General features: G+C 40.7%; 1 protein-coding gene across 1 annotated transcript; it reads left to right on the top strand.

Annotated features, from left to right (window-relative positions):
* Positions 1 to 2,480: 2,480 nt before the first annotated feature.
* cpn1 (carboxypeptidase N, polypeptide 1) lies at positions 2,481 to 16,448 on the top strand. Its single transcript, XM_006791215.3, has 9 exons — positions 2,481 to 2,909; positions 4,480 to 4,676; positions 6,255 to 6,410; positions 10,462 to 10,638; positions 10,756 to 10,867; positions 12,803 to 12,942; positions 13,970 to 14,069; positions 15,777 to 15,895; positions 16,014 to 16,448. The coding sequence occupies exons 1-9, from the start codon at positions 2,675 to 2,677 to the stop codon at positions 16,122 to 16,124; spliced, it is 1,347 nt and encodes a 448-aa protein (XP_006791278.1). The 5' UTR covers positions 2,481 to 2,674; the 3' UTR covers positions 16,125 to 16,448.
* Positions 16,449 to 20,669: the final 4,221 nt, after the last annotated feature.

Raw genomic sequence — 20,669 nt, 5'->3', positions numbered from 1 at the left:
TGAGGAGAAACGAGCAAGAAAAAAATACAACCCTCTGTAATCCAGGCAAGTCCAAATAGAGTCAAATGTCTCAAAGCCACCCCTCTACTCCCCTATCGAGCTCTCATTATTATACTACTAAATATAGTGGGCGGGGAAAGCGCAGCATCCAAAATTGCGACTTTAGGAAGTTTTCTGTTGGCGAAGGGCAGGTTTCGTCATCTGATGTCAGATTAATGGAGTACGTTTTTGAAACTCTGTTAATAAAGTAAGTTTCGTAGGAAGAAACCCAATAAATTAAATATATCTAAAGCCTAAATGTTATTATTTAACGTAAAAAAATCGGTTTCTGCTTAAATGAAGGTTGTTGTTTTTTTTAACACAGTGGGAAATATTAAACATAGGTTTTTAATTAGGATTTACCGAGTAATACCCGTGAACGTCAGGTACACCGACTGCACGCTGCCCACTAGTGGACAATAGCTGTAAGGACTGAAAAAACCACAGTGCTCCTTTTTGGCAGGTCTGAACAATTGCGTGCAGGGTGCAGGACTGGAAGAAATATCCACTGTTTCGTTTGTTCTGGAACAAAATTCATTTAAAACTAATGAAGCTAAACACTGACTGATGGACACATGGCGAAATAATTTAGTTTCTGCTTCTCCCTTTAAAGTCCATAAGAAGCACTAACTTTGAATGAACTGAAGAGTTTTCCCTCATGTATGCTCTTAAAGGCTTTTATGAGGAAAGACAGATCTTTATGCACATGACAGGTTTGCTGGTATTAATGCGCCAGCCGGCTCCTTCAACTAAGGTATTTTAAACTTAACTGGAGCTTATAATTCTTAGTCTGATGTTGAAATACTGTAATGGTACTCTGTGTAGTACCAGCTATGTCCAGCAGATGTCAGCCTTGCAATATGTATTTTTTTTTAGAGCCACTGAAAGCATCTGAATGAGTCAATGATGCATCTATGCGCTGTGTCAGACAAATGCAATTTTGCAGCTACAGTGTCAGATTTTGGCTTTTAGCAGTAAGAATGGTTATGAACACTGAACTGAATTTGTTGGGATGCAAAGCTCTTTAGGAAAGGAAATGTGGGACTGTTCGCAGGTTTTGTTCAAATCAGAAAACCCAAATAGTCCTATCTATTCCCAGTTGTTTATAAAATCACTCAAGGTAAAACTTGACGCTTGACTTCGATGACTTTATGGATGTTTTGACTTCTGGACTGAAAAACTGAGTTTTTGTTTTCGTGATGTTATAAAAAGTGGCGATGACAGATGTGTCTGGTTAGGGTGAGGGATGATTTTTGCTGGATTGTTTGACTCAAATGACAGTTACAGCTGAGCACACTTGGCCTGGCAGGGTGATGTGAACGAGACTGGCGAGCGGGATCAGAGCTTTGAGGCATAACATATGTAAACAGTGGAGCCGCAGAAATACAATCACTGGCAGAGACAGTGAGGACTGGTCTCATTCACTTGAGCTTGTTTATTAGAAAGCCACTGCTGCCACATGCGAATGTAAAAGCCTTAAACAGAAAAGCACATTTTGCCTTCATCCACTTTTGTCCACCGTCACTCAGCCACATCTTTTTCTCTCCTGCTTTTCCCTCCATCCTTGTCGGGTTCTTCCTTTCTTTGTCTTTGTTACCTTTTTCCTTCCTTTTCCCGAGCCTCCTGTTGCTCAATTTTCCATGTGCTACTTCTTCTCTTGGCCTCACGTTTGCTTTCCCCTCTCAATTTTTTTAAGCTTCTACAAGCAGTTGCACAACATTCTGCGAGGAAAAAGCTCCCTTTTTTCTCCAGCAGGCTTGATTGACAGCACCCCTTGCACGCTCTGCAGTAGTCGTAGTGTGTGTGTGTGTGTGTGTGTGTGTGTGTTTGTACGGGATGCATGCATCTCAGTATCGTCCTGTGCCTTTTAGAAGTTTAACTGCAGCATTTAGTCTTTTTGCAAGAGCCTGTGTTGGTATGTTTTTCTATGTGTTAGTGCTTTGGGGAAACAGAGCTACAAAAGCCAGTTCAAAGGTTGCAAAAGAGCTTTCACACTCATTCATCTGTGGACTGCAAGCGCATGTGCATGCACGTACACACACACACTCACATGTGCGTGCACACACACGCAGGGGTTGTGTGTTGACTTAAGAGTTAATGAATGGATGATTGAGGGCTGCAGGGGTTGGGGAAAGCAGTGCCGTGGAAACAACCCCTCTTTCCCAGGAAGGGAGCACAGAACAAGAGTTAGAGACAAAGAAAGGGATGGAAAATGAGTGTCTCAGAGGCAGAATGAAATTCAGAGTGTGTGTGCCGAAAGCTCAGGGGGCTGTGGGGCAAACTACTTAAAGCAGAAGCATTTGAAGCCCCTAATAAAGCAAGTAGCATGTACTTGACAAGCACCCAAAGGGAAAGAGAGAGGGAGAGAAGCAGCTGTTGGAGGAGGAGAGTGAGACAAAGAAGGAGCAGGGGGCTGTCCTTACTTGCTCTTCACTGAGAGGACTGTATGTGGGAGGAGGCAGAGAGAGAGCTGGAGAAAAGAAGGGGCACAAGAAAGAAAAAGAGCAAGCAGGGAGCAAGCAGTATGTGTGGTGTGTGAAGGAGAATACATCTGAAATCCTGTGAGTGGTTTGCATAGTTGCAGGCAGCCTCTTCACCAGCCTCTCCTGCGCTGCACAACCTGGGCTAAGGGACCATGCAGCAACCCTGGACTCTTCCCTGGCTCTGTGCTCTCCTGCTGGGGCTGATGGGGTTCCTGGTGTCGGGCTCAGACTTCCAGCATCACAAATACGAGGACATGGTACGAGCTCTGTTTGCAGTGCAGAGCGAATGCCCCTACATCACGCGCATTTACAGCATCGGGCACAGCGCGGAGGGTCGCCACCTCTATGTCCTGGAGTTCAGCGATAACCCGGGCAACCACGAAGCATGTAAGTAACACCTGATCCGTTGTTTGACAGCCCAGTGACATGCTGTACAATGATTTCATGTTGCATTTTATCCCGAAGTGGATAATTGGCAGAAAACGTGATGGATGGAATTCATTTAACAGCTTAATAATTTAATCCCAACTCCTCAACAAAGCTGATAAAGATCTGCAAATGATATTAATCTATGATAGATTTCAAATGCACAACCTGTGCTACTGGCTCCTCATCTGTCTTGTACTTTTTGCCACACACAATGAGAATAGCTGGCAGGAGACTGAGTCTGCAAGCTTCAGTTTTGTCTCAAGCTTTGGATTTTGCCTTTATGAAGCCGAACCACTGTGCGACTTAACAGTGAGGAGGAAACGGTGAAATGATCCCGAATTGGGTGCTTTGAACATCACTGGCTGTAAACTGAGGAAAACTCAAAAGTGAAAACAAAAAAAAAAAGGAAAAGAAAGAAGAAAGTGAAAGAATCGAGTCAACATCTGTGATTCATTTTGATTTTTCTGTGCCATCCGACCACTGACAAAATGTAGCAGATGACAAACAGAATCACTTTGAGTCATCAAGGATTTAACCCTGAATACACTCCCACAAAAACCACTGAATCAGCTCTTCAGGTATTTAGTTTGAAGCTGCTGTATGATTATATCCAATGTTTGCATTGGAAATTGGCCAAAATGTCATATCAAGGAAATGCTGTGAAAGATTTTTCCATTCTTGCATTTAAAAAAAAAGCTTGACAACTGAAGGGAATGCTTTTTTGGCTCCAGCCAAGCCTGCTTTTTTTTCTGTGTGTTTGCATACTCAGAAGCTTCCTTCAGTAGAATTGAAGGATGTAGGCCTGTTCTGTCGCAAGGTGACCGAGGGTGAAAAACAGGAACTGAACACTTCATGAAGCGGGAGTGACCTGAGGTGTAGTCTGGGTCAAGCCTCCTGCACTCTGTACGAAGTTCATGTGTTTCACATACTGCTGAATGAGTGTGTGTGGGTTTTCTTTCTTTCTTTTTAAACTACATGCTGGAGCCAGCGCTGTTTTGTGAACTCATGGCCAGTTGGAACTGTGCTAAAGAAAAAGAGGGGAGTTGCAATGCCCAGCATGCCATTTGGATGCCTGAAACAATTAGTGAAGGGCGCTGATAGATTTGAAAGTATCAATGGCGAAAAAAAAAAACACAAGCGCTTATTCTTTGATGTGATGGTTTTAGTGTCAAATTTAGCGCAAATTTGTATCTAGTGTTAAGTCATAGGTCTGACCTCTGGTAACCGTGCTTGGGGGGTTTTTGCTTCCCTCAGCAGTGATTAATAAAGGGATCCTCAGGGGGAAGAAACCCTGCACAGAGAGCAAGGCTGATACATTGGTGGCAAATACACATAACTCATCCAGATAATTCAATCAGCACAATTTCCAGAGCTTATGTCTGTAAGAACATCCTTATCAGGAAATTTCTGCGACTGTGGCGTCTGCATGTGTTTCCTCAGGTCATCTGTTTTAAATGCGATACTTGACAGCTCTGTGTGGCTTTTTTCGTAACTTCATGCCCCCTCTGCTTCTCCACTCCCTCCCCAGTGGAGCCCGAGTTCAAGTACGTGGGCAACATGCATGGCAACGAGGTGCTTGGGCGTGAGCTTCTCATCAAGTTCTCCCAGTTCTTGTGCGAGGAGTACCGCGCCAGAAACCAGCGAATCGTGAGGCTGATCCACGACACGCGCATCCACATCCTGCCTTCCATGAACCCCGATGGCTACGAGGTGGCTGCCAGACAGGTAATTTGAGCTTTAGGCTTAGACGTGCCAAAACAAAACTCCCTCTGGGACGTCTCTGGCTGTGTTTTTTCAAAGAAACCGTCCCCCGCGCAAAGAAGGAGAAAAAAAAATCTATATTTTCTTTTCCCTTGGTTTTGTTCTTGGCAGTGGAAATATTAGAAATGTTGAGGTCCCTGAGTGAAACTAAACACCTGCGAGCCACACAGCTCAGTCCATCTGATCTTTTAGGATTTTTAAACAAATACGTGTGTGTGTGTGTGTGTGTGTTTGTGTGAGACGAGCGACTACGAGTCAAACAGTAGTTGATGATTTTTCTCCACTGTTTGCTTGCGTCTGTAATAATCCCAACTATCAGCTTCCCAAGAAAGCCCCTAACTTTGTGTCAGGGGTAATTATGGGCCGTGAAACAACTGATACACACGCAGACTGCTCCAACACAAATACACACACAGTCTCTTGCTGGCTAATGATATGTCCTGAAGCGACCAGCTTCACATGACAGTCCCTCTCCTTGCCACTCAGACGACACATACATACTGCACTGTAATTAGTTGCGTCAGCAGATGTTTGGGTGCAGCAGCATCTGTTCAAAAACGGCAAGGCAGTTTCATTTTAAAGCATCCTTGGCGACTCAGTGTTGTGATCAAGCTTTTAGGGAAAAAAAATAACAAGAAGAAGAAATCTTATCAGAAAATGTAAGCTATAGACACCAACACACAGGTCAGTCAGCTCTTTTGCAAAGTCTTAGAAAGTCTCACGCTGAAATACAGAGGAAAGTCAAACCAATCAAAAAAGAGCTTCTTAAATTGCCCCCTTGCTTTACTTGATATATAAAAACATACAGTGACATTTAAGATTAAAGGTTTAAGCTAAAGATGCAAACAAATAAGAAAATTTCAAGGCACTCATAAAATAAAACAAGTCTACAGTTAGTGATGCCCCTGTGACGCTGCATTTAAGCAAAACAGACCTTTTAACTAAACTGAAATGTTAGCATCCTAACATGCTTGCAATGACAGTGCTAACTAATTCGATGTTTAGTTGGAGTATTGTTTACCATGCTTACTGTAGTGAGGGGGAAAAAAGCTGTTCCCTTTAAGCCAGATTTCTTCTGATTGCCTGTCCCTTGCATCCAGAAGGCATAACAGCAGGTAGGAGGGGCTTCTGTGCCCACATGACATCATTAAGATCCAGCAGTAGAAAAAAAACTGCCTAAGAGAACTTGAGCTTTTTGCTTAAAGTGCTTTGACTTTGGGTACTTTTAATCGATTGTGACAGTCTATCTGTCCGGCTGTTAGCACACTCAGTACCATGGATTTGTTGCACGGTCTTAAAACTCAGTTTTGGGAAAAATACTTGACTGTTGTTGCTCTATAGATAGCCTCTGAGGACTGGGGAATAATAAATTCAGCTTTGTTTTACTGCTTCTGAGAAATTTGAGCTCATAACTTGACCTCAGGAAACCTTAACGTCACAAGCCAAAATATGATCATTTAATCATTCTGGTGGGAAAGAGCAAGATTACTCACCAGTTTAAAAAAAATATGTTTTTTTTTTTTGTGATCTGTGCATCAACAGGGTCCGGAGTTCAACGGTTACCTAGTGGGTCGAGGGAACGCCAGAGAAATCGATCTAAACCGCGACTTTCCGGACCTGAACGCGCTCATGTACTACTACGAGAAAACCAAAGGACGAAACCACCACCTGCCCCTCCCGGACAACTGGGAGCATCAGGTCAGTTCTGCTGAATACACGGAAACCGTTTGAGGGTGTACGTGTGTGTTAAAGTGTCCGTGTGCGTACGCAAGTGTGTGTGGCTCGGAGCATATGTGGGTGAGAGAGAAGGAGGGAGCGAGGAGGAGGATGGATGAGGGCATTTATCATGCTCGTGTGAGCGTGTGAGCGAAGCTGAATAATGAGCAGCTGTAACATAGTTGGGTTATCTTGGCTTTAACTTTGTTGACATAAACAAATTCATGAGATCTGCACTGGATGAGATTCCAGTGCCAGCTGTGTCTCAGCTAAATAATAAAAAAGTCCATATATTTAAATGTGAGTAGACTCAGTAGACTCCTTGGTAGGTCCTCTGTATCATTTTGTGACTTTTTTCTGCGTGTCTGTATAGCCTAGACCTGTTTGCTTATCTTGCACATAGCAGGCTATAGCTCTTAGCATAGACACTGTGGTTGCCCTCATTCGTATTTGGAGTCTTTGAAATATGAAACAGGTGGGGTAACTGGCAACCTAGCTCCGCAAACTGGAACAAACTGGAACAAAAGCGTTGGTAAGTCATATTAGTTTGCATATTTCTTTAGATGCTGGAGCTGAGAAAAAACACCCCAAGAAGAAGAAGCCCCCCCCCCCGCCGCCAACAGCCTTCTTCTTCTCTGGGTCATAACATGCGATTAACTATATGCACTGTTTATGAGGACTTTGAGCCTCAGCTAAACATTTTTTGGTTTTCATCACCATCATGAGAAGTTACAGTGAGCCACTCTGCGGCGTCAGAGTGTTACTGTTACCCTGAGGCACTGGCTGACTCCTCACTTTGCTGCTATTTTACCCAAAACTGTCTGCACATTGCTATGTCTGCACAATAAAAGTACAGATGCTCTCTACATAGAATAGACACTATATAAACCTGCCACACTTACACGGTGACTGAGACTAAGGAAGAAAAATGTGCCTCAGAGTTTCGGCGTAAGCAGCAGAGTTCAGATTGGCTGTGGGAGAGACCTGGCTTCATTCTGGGTGATTGAATGGCCTTTGTAGCGCAATGTGTACTTATTTCAGATCACTGAAGTGTAAAATGAACAGTGGAGAGTAACATGAGAGTGCGTGCTGTCAAACAGTCCACTATCCTGCCAAAAAGTACATTTTAACTATTAAGGTCAGATCCTTGGGGGTGTCTCGACTGCAGCCTCCAGTAGGGCTGTTGTTCATAGTTTCCTTGAAAAATAAAATTCCTCCCTCTTAAGGACAGTCAGTTTTTATTATAACTGATAGATAGCTTCATGTTTTGAGAACTGAAATATGAACCCAAAGTTGATTATATCTTGAACCGTCCAAATTAAAATACTTATAGCTAGATTTACTGATAGACTGTAAAGAAAAGACGGATATAATCCTCGTAGAAGTGTCTTAAACATACATTTAAACCCTTCTTCTTATGGGGAGTCCCAAAAAGAAATCAACTTCACCGACTTACGTGCACGTGCGGAGGAGGGGCGGGGGTATTTCAGCTGTCACAGAGCAAGAGGTGGGTAGAAGCCTACGAGAAAATGACCCTCATTTGGTTTATGACCTCAGTGTTTTCCTTACGCATTTATGGTCTCACTTGCTCGTGTCGAGTCTTATTAAATATAACATGTTCACTTTGTAAATTATTTATTAGGGGGGGAAAAATGAAACAGGGTATGCTTTAGGTCAGGGTGTCAAACATAAGGCCCGGGGGCTAGAAATGCCCAGACAAAGACAAGGGTGTAAATTTGAGACTTCTAACTGTATTTTTTATAAGTTTATTGCAGCTTTTCCTATTAATAAAGCCCTTCCCATGGACATTGATGCTAGCTACACTAATACAGTCATAGACATTTCTGTTGGTCTACAGTAAAAAAACTAAAACATTTTCTCTGAATTAGTCGTGATAGTCTGTTCTGTATTTACAGGACAGTCTGAGCAATGAGCTACCGAAACCTTTTCTGTAATTTTACACGTTGAATTCTTATAATTTAAAACCAGAGTCGTGCTGATGGATTTCTTTAATTTAATACAGTTGCATGTTTGTTACCATGTCAGAAAAACCGAGGTGACCACTTCTTTGTCTTATATTAAAACATCTCATGAATTAAAGGTGTTGTTTACTTCTTTATACTGAGAGAAATGGAAGTTTCACTGGTCCAGTTAAACTCAAAGTGAGCTGTATATGGTCTGTGAAATGAAAAATTTGAATGAGTTTGACATCTCTGCTTTAATCCAGTTGCCAAGTGGATTGCAAGCATGCAATGTGCTTGATTTCAGTTTATGAGGAGTAAATATTATCCTTTAGGAAACAAAGAAAGTCATATCAGTGCTTTAAAATGAGTGCGTGATTGATTTCTCTTCCCTCAAAATAACTCTTTTCAGTGTTTTAAGCAGTTTTGACAGGGCATGTCATTACAGAGAGGTGGTTTCAGTGTAGTTTTCCTTTTCTTTCCCTGTCGCCACACCACAATCTGTTCCCAAGCAAAGGTGGAAAATTGTGTTTTTTAACCTCTAACTGCACCAGAGAGCCAGGGAGTCTGTACATATGACTGTCTCCTGATGCAGAAACACAAAAGGGTAACTGTGCTTGTCTTACAGCTGCTTCATTTATGCTGGTCAGGAATACATTCTCACATAAAGCCTCAAGCCCTGCAGGCTCGAGAATGCAGCTTTTACTAATTTAGCTAAGTGATGAAACTTTCTTCACTGGAACAAGTGCAAGACTAAACTGAGATGTGCTAAAATAAGACTGAGAACTGGGCAGCAGCACATTTTCCAAGTTTCACTTTCATTTCTCTTAGAAATACCTTATTTACAGAGCCCCAGAAGAGTCCGACATAAAACAAGGCTCCTTTTGCAAAAGTATCCACAGACATTTGACTGGCCTCCAGAGGCCATCCCTCACCCAGTGTGAAAACTAACTTCAGACTGTCAGCGATCCTCTAAGTGATCCAGAATGTTTGATTTGCTTCTCTTTGCATTTAATATGGGGTAGTATCCTCTGTTGTTAGTAGAGCTCTGCGATATGGCCGTGTCTGTCCTTCGTGTGTAACCCTACACCGCGGTGACAGCCCTTATTTCAAAGGATGCACAAGTATATATAAAGAGCTACAGATAATAAATTCCTGCCGGCGTTCAAAACAGGAGCCAGACCTCTTGCTTACAGCTGCTCTGTTCAAGGTCACTGGGCTCTGATCAGCTTGATTATTCTTGAACAGAGTCAGACTGTGTTTATTGTCCTACATACCATATTCAAGGAGAGGTATTACGCCTCGTCTCCAAACGTGATAAATGGCTCTGAGAGTGTGAGGAGAGTTAACGCTGACAGAGAAAATAAATGGCAGCCCCAAGTGGAATTTCAAGGTCTGCAGCAATGCAATGGAGATGCCATCTGGCTGAGGCTGATCCTGTTCATGCAGAATTTGATGAATTAATTAGCAAAAAGATCAAAAACCTTTAAATCAGTTTGCATATTATGAATTATATGTACACGTAACTGTTGTGTTTCCACTCCTTTGTTGCTAAGTCCAGCTTCAGTTTGTGAATTTTGTATATTCTTATTAAATTTATCACAAACTGAAATGGTTGGCATTCTTTAACCATGAAGCTAACCATGCCTGATGCATTTAGGAGGAGCTAGGTGAATCATTAAATGTGCTTGAGCAAAGTAGAAGATTCTTTAAACTCTAACCATTTTTGCAAAATGATTAAGTAAAAAAGAAAGGCAGAGAGAAAATATGTCCATAAGGCAAAGCAGAGGAAACCGGGGTTTGTCCAGATAAGCAGCCAACCAGAGAAGCCAGCAGCTTTGGATGAAAAGAAAACCAGATGTCAACCCGCTGATGTTGTTTGGGAAATATCTCAGGTGACTTAAAGGACTGTATGGGATTCTGCATTATAACTTATTTGATGATTTAGAGACATTTTGACAGGTTCTCAAGTGGGATTAGATTGTTTCATTTGGGGAATTGGAATAAAGATGCATGCATGTGGTCCTGCAAGTACAGTAAATCTTAAATGTCCTGCTTCTCATCCTCCCCAGGTTCAACCAGAGACTTTGGCTGTGATAAAATGGATGCAAAACTACAACTTCATCCTGTCAGCAAATCTTCACGGAGGAGCCGTGGTGGCCAATTACCCCTTCGACAAGTCGAGAGATGGCCGCATTCGAGGGCGGACCACCTATTCGGCCACGCCTGATGACAAGATCTTCAGAAAGGTGCGCGACAGATTCAAATTTCCAGATGTGACACACATCTCATACCGTCACTGCCTGTTGTGTGGGGATGAAAACACGTGGACGAATGGGCCCGTGTCCTTTTGTGTGTGATGACAGTTGGCGAGGACCTACTCATACGCTCACGGCTGGATGCACAAGGGCTGGAACTGTGGCGACTACTTTGATGAGGGGATCACCAATGGGGCCAGCTGGTACTCGTTGTCCAAAGGTGAGCAAAACGTCTTCTCCTGAGCAGAAGGTAAGACAACAGCAATGCATAGTAAAAGCACAAGAGACTCACTTGGAGCAGTCTCTAAATTATTGCTGAGGCTGGCTTTCGTAATCGAATTAATTGTAATTCAAACTAAATTATTTACACGCTGTTTACATCTATTTTTGGCCAGTGAGTCTGCATCTGGATTTCTATTATGCTGCTTTGGCACCACAAAAGTTAGTGCTGTAGCTCAACACCAACAACACTAACTGTCCTGACCTCTTAGGTTTCCAGAAAAGTACTGGTTGCCAACATTCCAGTATGTACAAACTCATAATATAATCAGCTACTTAGAAAGTAAACTATTACACACCCCCCCAGACATTTTGGAATTTGAAAGCCAAAGAAGATAATAGCTAAATTATCAGTTTAAATAAAAATGAGCTGAAAAAATGCCCTGCCACACGAGCACACAGTCAAAACACATTGTTCCTTGCCTACATGCAAAATTTCCATGTGCTGTGGAACAATCGCTGTAATTCTCCTGCTAAAGAAAGACAAGGCTATCTGAGTGATGGCTTCCTGCTGTCATTACCTTCAGCATGAATGAAATACACTGACTGGCTCGCAAGGCACGCTTCTCCAGTGTCATCATGCACTGGGTCTGCGCTTGCCTTAAACCCCCTTACCTCTTGCACACTGCCAGCTAGCAGTAGAGCGGTGGACAGGGGGTGTAAAAGGCACCCATTCAATACGATCTGCACCATCAGCAGGCAGCATGCAGCACTCTGAAAAAGTCTTGAGTCACCTCTAATTTCTTTATATTTTGCTTCCAGGAAGCCAGACCTTGAGCAGTAGTTCTCCAAGCTTTCTGAAGGGTCTGTGGACCTGAACATTTTCAGTTGACTCCGTTTTTTTAAATTTGATTTTTCTAGCAATTATTTATTTCATGGTCCAGGCTTTAAAGGGTTAAAGTCTACAAGGCAACCTTAGTGGTGACAATTCCTTTTTTTCTTTAAGTAAAGGATCCTTTAAATTTTAACTAAGCTGGAGAGGACCTCGCCTTTTAGTGAGGTTGAAACGAATCATACGGCTCAGCTGGCCTCCCCACCGCTCTTTTTTTTGTGTAAGATCCCATAAACTCTCTATAAATGGAACTGAAGCTTGAAGAGAGTTTTGAATTTTGTGAAATTTCTTGTAATAGCTGAAAATATGCATTCATTAAACCTCCTCCTCCATGCTGGCAGAGACCCTCTCAGGAGTCACACAGCCTTAGGCGCTCGCACGAAACTTATACTCCTCACCCTCTCACGGTTCGCTTAAAGGCTGGAAAACTTGTGTGATGCTTTTTAATGAAAGCTTACAGTAATGCACTGTTACAGTAATGAATTCTTGGAAGTTAAAAAATACCAAGTTTATCCAACTCTCTGGGCATATATTCAGTTTCAGCTCGGTTAATCTGCAACTGCAACAATAACAACCCCCATTTCTTTGATGCGCAAGTCCTGATCCAGGCTGCTCTGGTTTCTCCTCAGCAGTGTGAGTCTGATGAGCTTTTCACTTGAGTCATACGAGCTTTTGAACTGACTGAAAACGCCCAGAGTCTCACTTAGAAGCAGCATGCTATGTTTATTTTACCAGGTCTTTATGCTCCAAGTGTTATGTCGGGGTCTGTGGGGTTACATATGAACCTTCCCTCCCTTCTGGCTCCTTGTACATTTGTTTTTGATGAAAAGTGGAGCCATATTGTAAAGCCAAAAACAGAAGATTTTTTTTAAAGCAACTTATATAATTTTGAACAGCTTCCTCAAGAGGCAAAGCGTGGTGGAAAAAAACACTTTGAATCTATAAATATAACTAATGCGTCCTGTTGCAAAGACCTAGAAATCTAAAGTGAAGAGCCACATTAATACATTTATTGTCCTCCTAAAATATTTATCTGTGTTTCAGGCATGCAGGACTTCAACTACTTGTACACCAACTGCTTCGAGATCACTCTGGAGCTGAGCTGCGATAAGTTTCCTCCGGCATCAGCACTGCCGAGAGAATGGCTGGGCAACCGGGAAGCGCTGGTTTCATACCTAGAACAGGTTTGCACATGACGAAATTTGGCAAATCAGAGTTATACTGAAAGAGTATTTAATTTATTGGAGCTCAATGCACCACACATACACAGCTACACTATTACACATAAAAACCCAACTGCGAGAAGTCGTGAGTCTGCTGCCCTGGTGTCTTGTGAATATTCGCAGTCGCCTCTGGGATAAAGTGACCAAAAAATTAGATGCGTGAAATTCTGTGTAATATGAGTAATCTGACTTTTAACCTTCTTCGAGGATGGAACAAGGCCGTGGTCTGAGGACAACAACATGTCCTTTATTCCACTGAGATTTAAAAAGCGATGCTTTGCCACTAATAATGTTTCTGTAAGGGTGGGCCCCCAGTTGCATATATTTTTTTGCAAAGCACTGATTAAACAAACTAAACTGGGCCTGCAGATGCTGTTCTGGTCTTTTTTTAGCTGCTGAACACTGCTGAGCCTAAGCAGTGTTAATTAAGTCTGAGGTGTAGAAATGTAGCTTAGGATTCCTTCATATTCACTCATATTTATTAGCACATACAGTATTTTCTCAAAAAAAAACTATATATATAAAAAGTATATTCAAGTATAATCTTTCTCTTTTAAACATTAAGCAATAATTTTGAGCAAAATGCAACTGAAATATATAAATAATTAATCATTTGGGAAAATATGTATAAACTGAATGTATACCGAGAAAGTAAATGAACAGATTCCATTAAATCTAAAGTTTTGTAACAAAATGTTCATGTAATCAAATCCCTTTAAGTCAGTATTTCAGACTTTAGGTTTCAGGGTTTTGAGCGTATGTGCTAATAAACATAAGTAAGTGCTGAAAGCTTTGAAGAAAAATTCTGGATGAGGTCAAACGTCTTCAAAAAAACTTAAAGACATCCAGTCACCTTCCTTTTTTAAGCTCTTACAACTACAGACAGCTTTACACATCAAACAGATGATAGGAATCCAATTTCCAAACCTTAGATTTTATTAAATATACTTCAATATTTGAAGTATGCACATGTTTCATCTTTTCTCAGGTGCATCATGGGATAAAAGGCATGGTGTATGATGAAAACAACAACCCCATCAGCAAAGCAGAGATCTCAGTAGCTGGCATCAACCATGACGTGACCGCAGGTAACAGGGACTTTTGGTGTATATGTGGTTGTTAGTGTTTTTTCTTTTACTCCAAAACTTGATAGGTGTGGAAGCTGGATTTATAGTGACTGATTGTCTAGTGTCCCAGCCAGTGAAATAGAAGACCAGTGTTTGATAACATCTCATTTCAAAATGAGACAAGGACACATACTGCATGACTAATGGCAGGCACTAACAATAACTTCTGCATGAATCGAATGCCTCGAGCAGCCAGAAGTCGACTTTGAGTCTCAGTTCCATAAAAATATGATCCTTTGGAAATAAAACAGAATGAAACAAGACGCAACCTCGACAAGACTTTCAGCGATGAACTAAATGTTAGTATGATATCCAAATTTTAAAAGTGCATTCAATCCTCACACGCAAAAGGACAGTCAAGTGCATCTAATGGTGTGGTGTGGAAGTCAAGCACAGATATAACGGAGCAAGTCATCCTCTACTGGTCAGTGGTGGAAATGCAACTTGAGAGATATTAAAGTCACCTATCAACAGTGTTGGGAAGGTTACTTTTAAAATGTATTCCATTACAGATTACAGAATACATGCCCCAAAATGTATTCTGTAACGTATTCCGTTACGTTACTCAATGAGAGTAACGTATTCTGAATACTTTGGATTACTTAATATATTATCATGCTGTTTACAACTACATGAATGTACTATTGGGGTGATTTATTACTGTTACTGAAGGTCCGCGGCTCCAAACCGTAGTAAAGGGACCTCTGACTAATACGGTGGGTTCTGTGTCGGGCTCGTACCCGAAAACTAGCTTTAACAGCTTAATAGCTTACTTACAACTGGGCTCATCAAGCACTCTTCTTGGCTGCAGTGGTTATTATTATATTTACATGCTTCCAGCTCCCGTTTATGCTCGATGACAGCTCGTACTTTTCCTTTTTCTCCCTCCCTCGCTCACAGACACATAATGGGTATGGCAGTCCATTCTCCCTGCAGCACGGACTACACTGCCTATGATGCTACATTCTTTAGAGCTATACCTGTAGCATTCTGCCTATTAGCTTAGCACAACAACAACAGGCGCTCTCTCACCCAGGAAACACGCAGAGAGAGAGCGTCACCCTGTAACCATGGCAACCGTAACGCTGCCACCTGGAACAACAGAACGTAGCTGTCAAATAAAACCCAAACAGTCCTGACCCGCTACAATATGAAACAGGGAAGTACCGCCGTGTAATCCATTTATTTCAACAAAGTAACTGTATTCTAAATACCACCTTTTTAAACGGTAACTGTAACGGAATACAGTTACTCATATTTTGTATTTTAAATAGGTAACGGCGGTACATGTATTCCGTTACTCCCCAACACTGCCTATCAAGACGTGCAGCCTGTACACTCACCAGCCAGTTCAACAGGTGCATCTCACTACTACAGGGATTAGCCCCTTTTTTTGCCTTTAGAGCTACTTTAATTCTTCATGCCACATATTTAACAAAGTACTGCAAACATTCCTCAGAGGATCCATATTGGCATAATGGCATCGCGTAGTTCATAATCAGTTTCCAATTTGGCACAAACAACTTTCTTTATTTAGTGTGAATTATTTTTTATGTTAAAAACTACCGTCATTGTCGACATATTGGTGGCACTCCAGGAATATGTTTAATTAATTAAGATACAGCAACTGTACGAGTCTCATAATTTTCCTTACATGTGCTCCTCCAGGAGTTGATGGCGACTACTTCAGACTTCTGTTGCCAGGCACTTACACTGTAACAGCCTCTGCGCCCGGTTACCTCCCTTTCACCAGCACTGTCACAGTGGGACCAGCTGAGGCCATACAGGTTGGTTTCTGCTCGTATGGTTGGTCTGACCAAACTTGCAGTTATTGTGTGGTGTGTGTGTTTTTATGTCTTCTAAATAAACTAACTCACACCTTTTATTCCACCTGGTCCCTGACAGCTTCATTTTTACTTGAAACCAGCACCAAAACAAAACCTGAAGGTGAAGCCGCACCACGGCAGGAGGAACCTCTCATCTCCTAAAGCTCCCTTGAAGCTTGGCCCAAGATGAGGCACGGACAATCATTTAGATGGCACACAGTCATAAACAAATACACAGAAGAGCTCATACAAAAAACATACACATGCATACGCGTATGAATTATGTAAATGATACACGACCTTAACATACCTTTGTAGTCCTAGCGTCTATTTCCTTTTTGGGTTTTGTTTTTCTGTATCAAGAAACTGTTGAAAGGCTGGTGTATTTATCCAACAGTTTTAATTTGTATGAACACAGCTAGCCTGTATTTGTAAAGGATATTTTTTTGGTTTTGATTACAATAATTTGATGGTAAGTGAAAATGAAATTAAAGAAATGTTTTTACCATCTGTATTTAAGACGTCTTTATTATTGCTGGTTTATTGCTCTGAAAAACAGGGAATTTAAAAAAAAAAAAAAGTGCACTCAGGCACACATTTAAAGCATGTAATAGATATTAATACACTGATTTGCTGAAATGGACATTCATTTTTAAATATTTCGCATTTATTGATTTCAAAATATTTCACAGAATTGTCTTTTTCACATTAAAAAATACTTAATTGGCCTTTAGACTTGATCTTAAAGGTTAATATTATTTACCTTTTTTGGTAATAACAATGTCAAGTGAGGCTTTGTGCAGGCAGGTGGTAAGGAGGGCCCAAAGTGCAGACATTCAGAGGCAAAATGTAAACTCGAAAGTAACAAAAATGACAATAGACACTCACACAGGTAGACAGACCACACAGTAAGATGAGGGTAGATCATGACACAGACAAATGAAAACACAGGGCTTAAATACACAGAGGGAGCAATCAGGGAATGGGAGACAGGAGGGAAACACAGCTGGGGCAAATCGGGGCTGACAAGTCAAAGGAAGCAAAACCAGACACATTAACATGAGATACGGACTACAAAACTAACTACAAAAACATAAACCAAGAAGTACCAGGGAAAATACAAAACAGAAACCAAAACAGAAAAACAGAAACCAAAACTTTCACAGTAATAAACCAAGATGAGAACACAAATAAAGGTACAAAACTGAAAACACTGGGTCAACGACCCAGGTACCCTAACAATCAAAGGGAATTGTTGCTGCAGTTGCAGTCATCTGACTTTACATCTTGCAGCAAAATAAATAAATAAAAAATACATAAATCTGTTTTAATCATTTATTTTTGTATGCAAGTGCCTATAAGGAGCTTTATAAGGAATTTCAGTAAAATATTTATTTTAGAAGTTTTTTGAAAGTATGAAGTATCAAATAAATAGTAATAATTAGTAACAGTAAAAACAAAAAAGGTAACATAGTACAAAAAGGCTAAAAATACATACAAAATGATAATAAATTTCTATTTATTCTTTATTTACCCTTTTAACTCCTGTTTTAATTTATATTCCCATTTTTTATTATATTTTTACATTTACACATTTCTTCATTTATTTATCTATATTTGTAATTCTTCTCAACAGACTGTAAATTTTTCCTCAAACTAAAATATCTGTTTTCCTTTCTCACATAGTTCTATTTTATTATACATGCGAGTCTTGCTAAAGAACAGAGCTGATTAATCTATTTAAATGAATATTTATTTATATTTATTTTATTTATTCATTTGGATTCTTTAGGACTATTTCTGTGTGTGATGGAAATAATATATGGACTCATAGGAAAATGTGCATTTCAGGGTGCATACAGTAGATGTCCCTGATGCATAAGAAACAAAGCAGGACTTAGTCAAATAGTTACATATTCTTTCTGTTGAATTGAATTTCTCAACAAAAGGACGCCTTTGTTTTTTTACTCCAAAAGATATTCCCTCACACGGGATTTAGATGGGTCCAAAATGTCCCACAAATGCTCCGCACATAGCACATGTTCAAACTTCATTCAGGGAGCCCTTGTTCCCATCATTTGTTCCCACCATTTGTTATCATTAAAAGACACCGATCCCCTCAGCACAGTAATGTTTCCTTACAGGGTAATGATGGTCCCTCAGAATAACTTAATAATAAGAATAACCTAAATTTATTTCTGCCTTTATGTGGACCGTGGCAAAAAGTTAAATCCCCTCACTTTAGAGTTAGTGGCTTAGATTTTTGGGTTTTATCTTTATACAGATTACAACACTGTTATAAGTACATTTGAGATGTCTGTGATGTAATGTTGTTACAATTTCCTTTTGTATGGCAGCAGGATGCACTCAGACATAGTTTTTGATAGTTGTAGAGCCATATCATAGTGCTGACTTGTTGTTATTTATTTGGTCCTATAAGAACTCACTGAAGTTTGTCTATTTGAGACACATGAACAAACTGCTGATCAGTGTGGTGCTTCAAACAAATGATACACAACAAGCTAAAGTCACAAGACTGAGCCTCAACTTCCTGCAGATGGCAGCAAAGGATCCCGTTAGGTGGAAACATAAACGTCACTGACATCATATTTCACGATAACATTTTGTAGGCAAAAAATTGTTGTGTAATTTTATGATATGTTTTGTGGACCAGAGAACAAACCTCTAAACATGTTTTTCAAACTGGAGTCTCAAACCTGCTCTTTCAACAGGTTTCCCTCAGGCAGGTTGAAACTAAAGTGAAACTATGTATGATTTATGATTGTGTGTGTGTGTGTATGTATCTATCTGCTCCAGATATCTGCCTTTCTGTGTCATTCCCATAACAAGCACAACAGCCTCTCTCTGACAAACAGGAAAGAGGAAAAGCGTACTTCACCAGGCATTCTGTGAATTTATGACCCCGACTTTCCACAGAAACACATGAGGAAATCCATAAATAGTTAAATACAAAGTAAAAACAGTAGATTACTGTAATTCAGCAACACATTTTGTAAGTGATAATGCACGGAGAATCACACATATCCGTATGTTTCTTTGTGTTTAGCTTCTGATCTCTTCTGTTCTTTGTAGATTTAGTTGATGTGTTAAATTTCATCACCCAACTTCAATAAGAGTGGCAAATGTTTTAATAAAAAAAACAGATATTTCCCCTTTTTATTTTCTGAAGAGAGAAAAATGAAATGGTGCTTGGATCACACGACTGCACAGTAATCCTAAAGTCAAAAAATGACTATTGTCTGCTTGAGATCATCATGTGACGTTATCATGTGACATTAAAGCTTTTGTTATGGTAAAATTGAATCATAATAGTCATGAATTCATCCTTACTGACATCAGTTCAGGGATCAGTCTGGTAACTACAATAACTTTTCTTTTGGCCAGTCAACCATCATAGCTCATGTTTCTCAGAGGCAACACAATCGGATGATTGTGTGACAGCCAGTGTATTCTCTTCACACAAACCATTGTAGTGACGCTTAACTGGCAGGAAAATATTGAAAGACAACAATAGACCCACATTTTGCCCTTGGATGAAAGTGGCTACTGTGAAAAGAAACAAAGCTGGCGATTCATAAGTGGTTAATGATCTGGAGTGTTCCCAGCTGTAGTATGCATGTGTGTGCGCACGTGGGGTTGCACTTGTGTAGACTGGTTAAATGTGGCGTCAATGAAGCCCACCAGCAGTCCACCAGTGCCAGGCATCTCCCACACTGATTTATCCACATTCAATGAGTCAGGATGATGGAGACAGTCAATCCATCAGCTAATCACATGGCAGCAACTCTGTGCATTTATGCATGCAGATAGCACAACCAGCTGAAAGGTGATTGAACAGAGTACTGACAGAGATTAAAAGACAGAGAGCTTTTCTCTCATATTGGCTTCCTGTTAAATTCAGAATTTAATTTAAAATCCTGTTCCTCACATACAAGGTCTTGAATAGTCAGATGCTATCTTATCTTAATGACATGATAGTACGGTATCACCCCATTAGAGCTCTTCACTTTCAGACTGCAGGCTTACTTGTGGTTCCGAGAGTATTTAAAAGTACAATGGGAGGCAGAGCCTTCAGCTTTCAGGCCATCTTTTGTGAAATCAGCTTCCAGTTTGGATTCAGCAGACAGACACTCTTTAAGATTAGGCTTGCATATAGTTATGGTTGGATCAGGTGACCCTGTCCTTCCTTAGTTATGCTGCGATAGGTGTAGGCTGCGGCATTCCCATGATGCATTGAGTGTTTCTTCTTCAGTCACCTTTTTTACTCACTATGTCTGTATACACTTCTCTGCATTAAATTATTAGTTATTATTCATCTCTGGCTCTCTTCCACAGCATGCCTTTGTCCTATTTGCATCTGCTCACCCCCAACTGGTTGCAGCAGATGGCCGCCCCTCCCTGAGCCTGGTTCTGCTGGAGGTTTCTTCCTGTTAAAAGGGAGTTTTTTCTTCACACTGTCACCAAAGTGCTTGCTCCTGGGGGTCATAGGGGTTTTCTCTGTTTTTTTTCTCCGTTTTCTTTGTGTTATCATAGGGTCTTTACCTTACAATATAAAGTGCCTTGAGGCAACTGTTGTTGGGATTTGGCATTATATAGATAAAACTGGATTTTAAAAAGTTGAATTTAATTTTAAAAAATCCTTGCTCATGTCAGAGGACTATGGCCAGACTGCTTTGACCTGATAGGAAGGCAACAGTAACTCAAATTACAAGTC

This window comes from Neolamprologus brichardi, chromosome 8, assembly GCF_056152115.1.
Source record: "Neolamprologus brichardi isolate AB-2024 chromosome 8, ASM5615211v1, whole genome shotgun sequence".
Lineage (NCBI taxonomy): Eukaryota > Metazoa > Chordata > Actinopteri > Cichliformes > Cichlidae > Neolamprologus > Neolamprologus brichardi.
The sequence above is the reverse complement of the archived record's forward strand: the minus strand, read 5'-3'. Positions and strand labels throughout refer to the sequence as shown.

Coding starts and splice junctions, on each gene's coding strand:
- cpn1 (XM_006791215.3), top strand. CDS start 2,675: ATGCAGCAACCCTGGACTCTTCCCTGGCTCTGTGCTCTCCTGCTGGGG. Junction 4,677..6,254: donor ACGAGGTGGCTGCCAGACAG/GTAATTTGAGCT, acceptor GTGCATCAACAG/GGTCCGGAGTTCAACGGTTA. Junction 15,896..16,013: donor GACCAGCTGAGGCCATACAG/GTTGGTTTCTGC, acceptor GGTCCCTGACAG/CTTCATTTTTACTTGAAACC.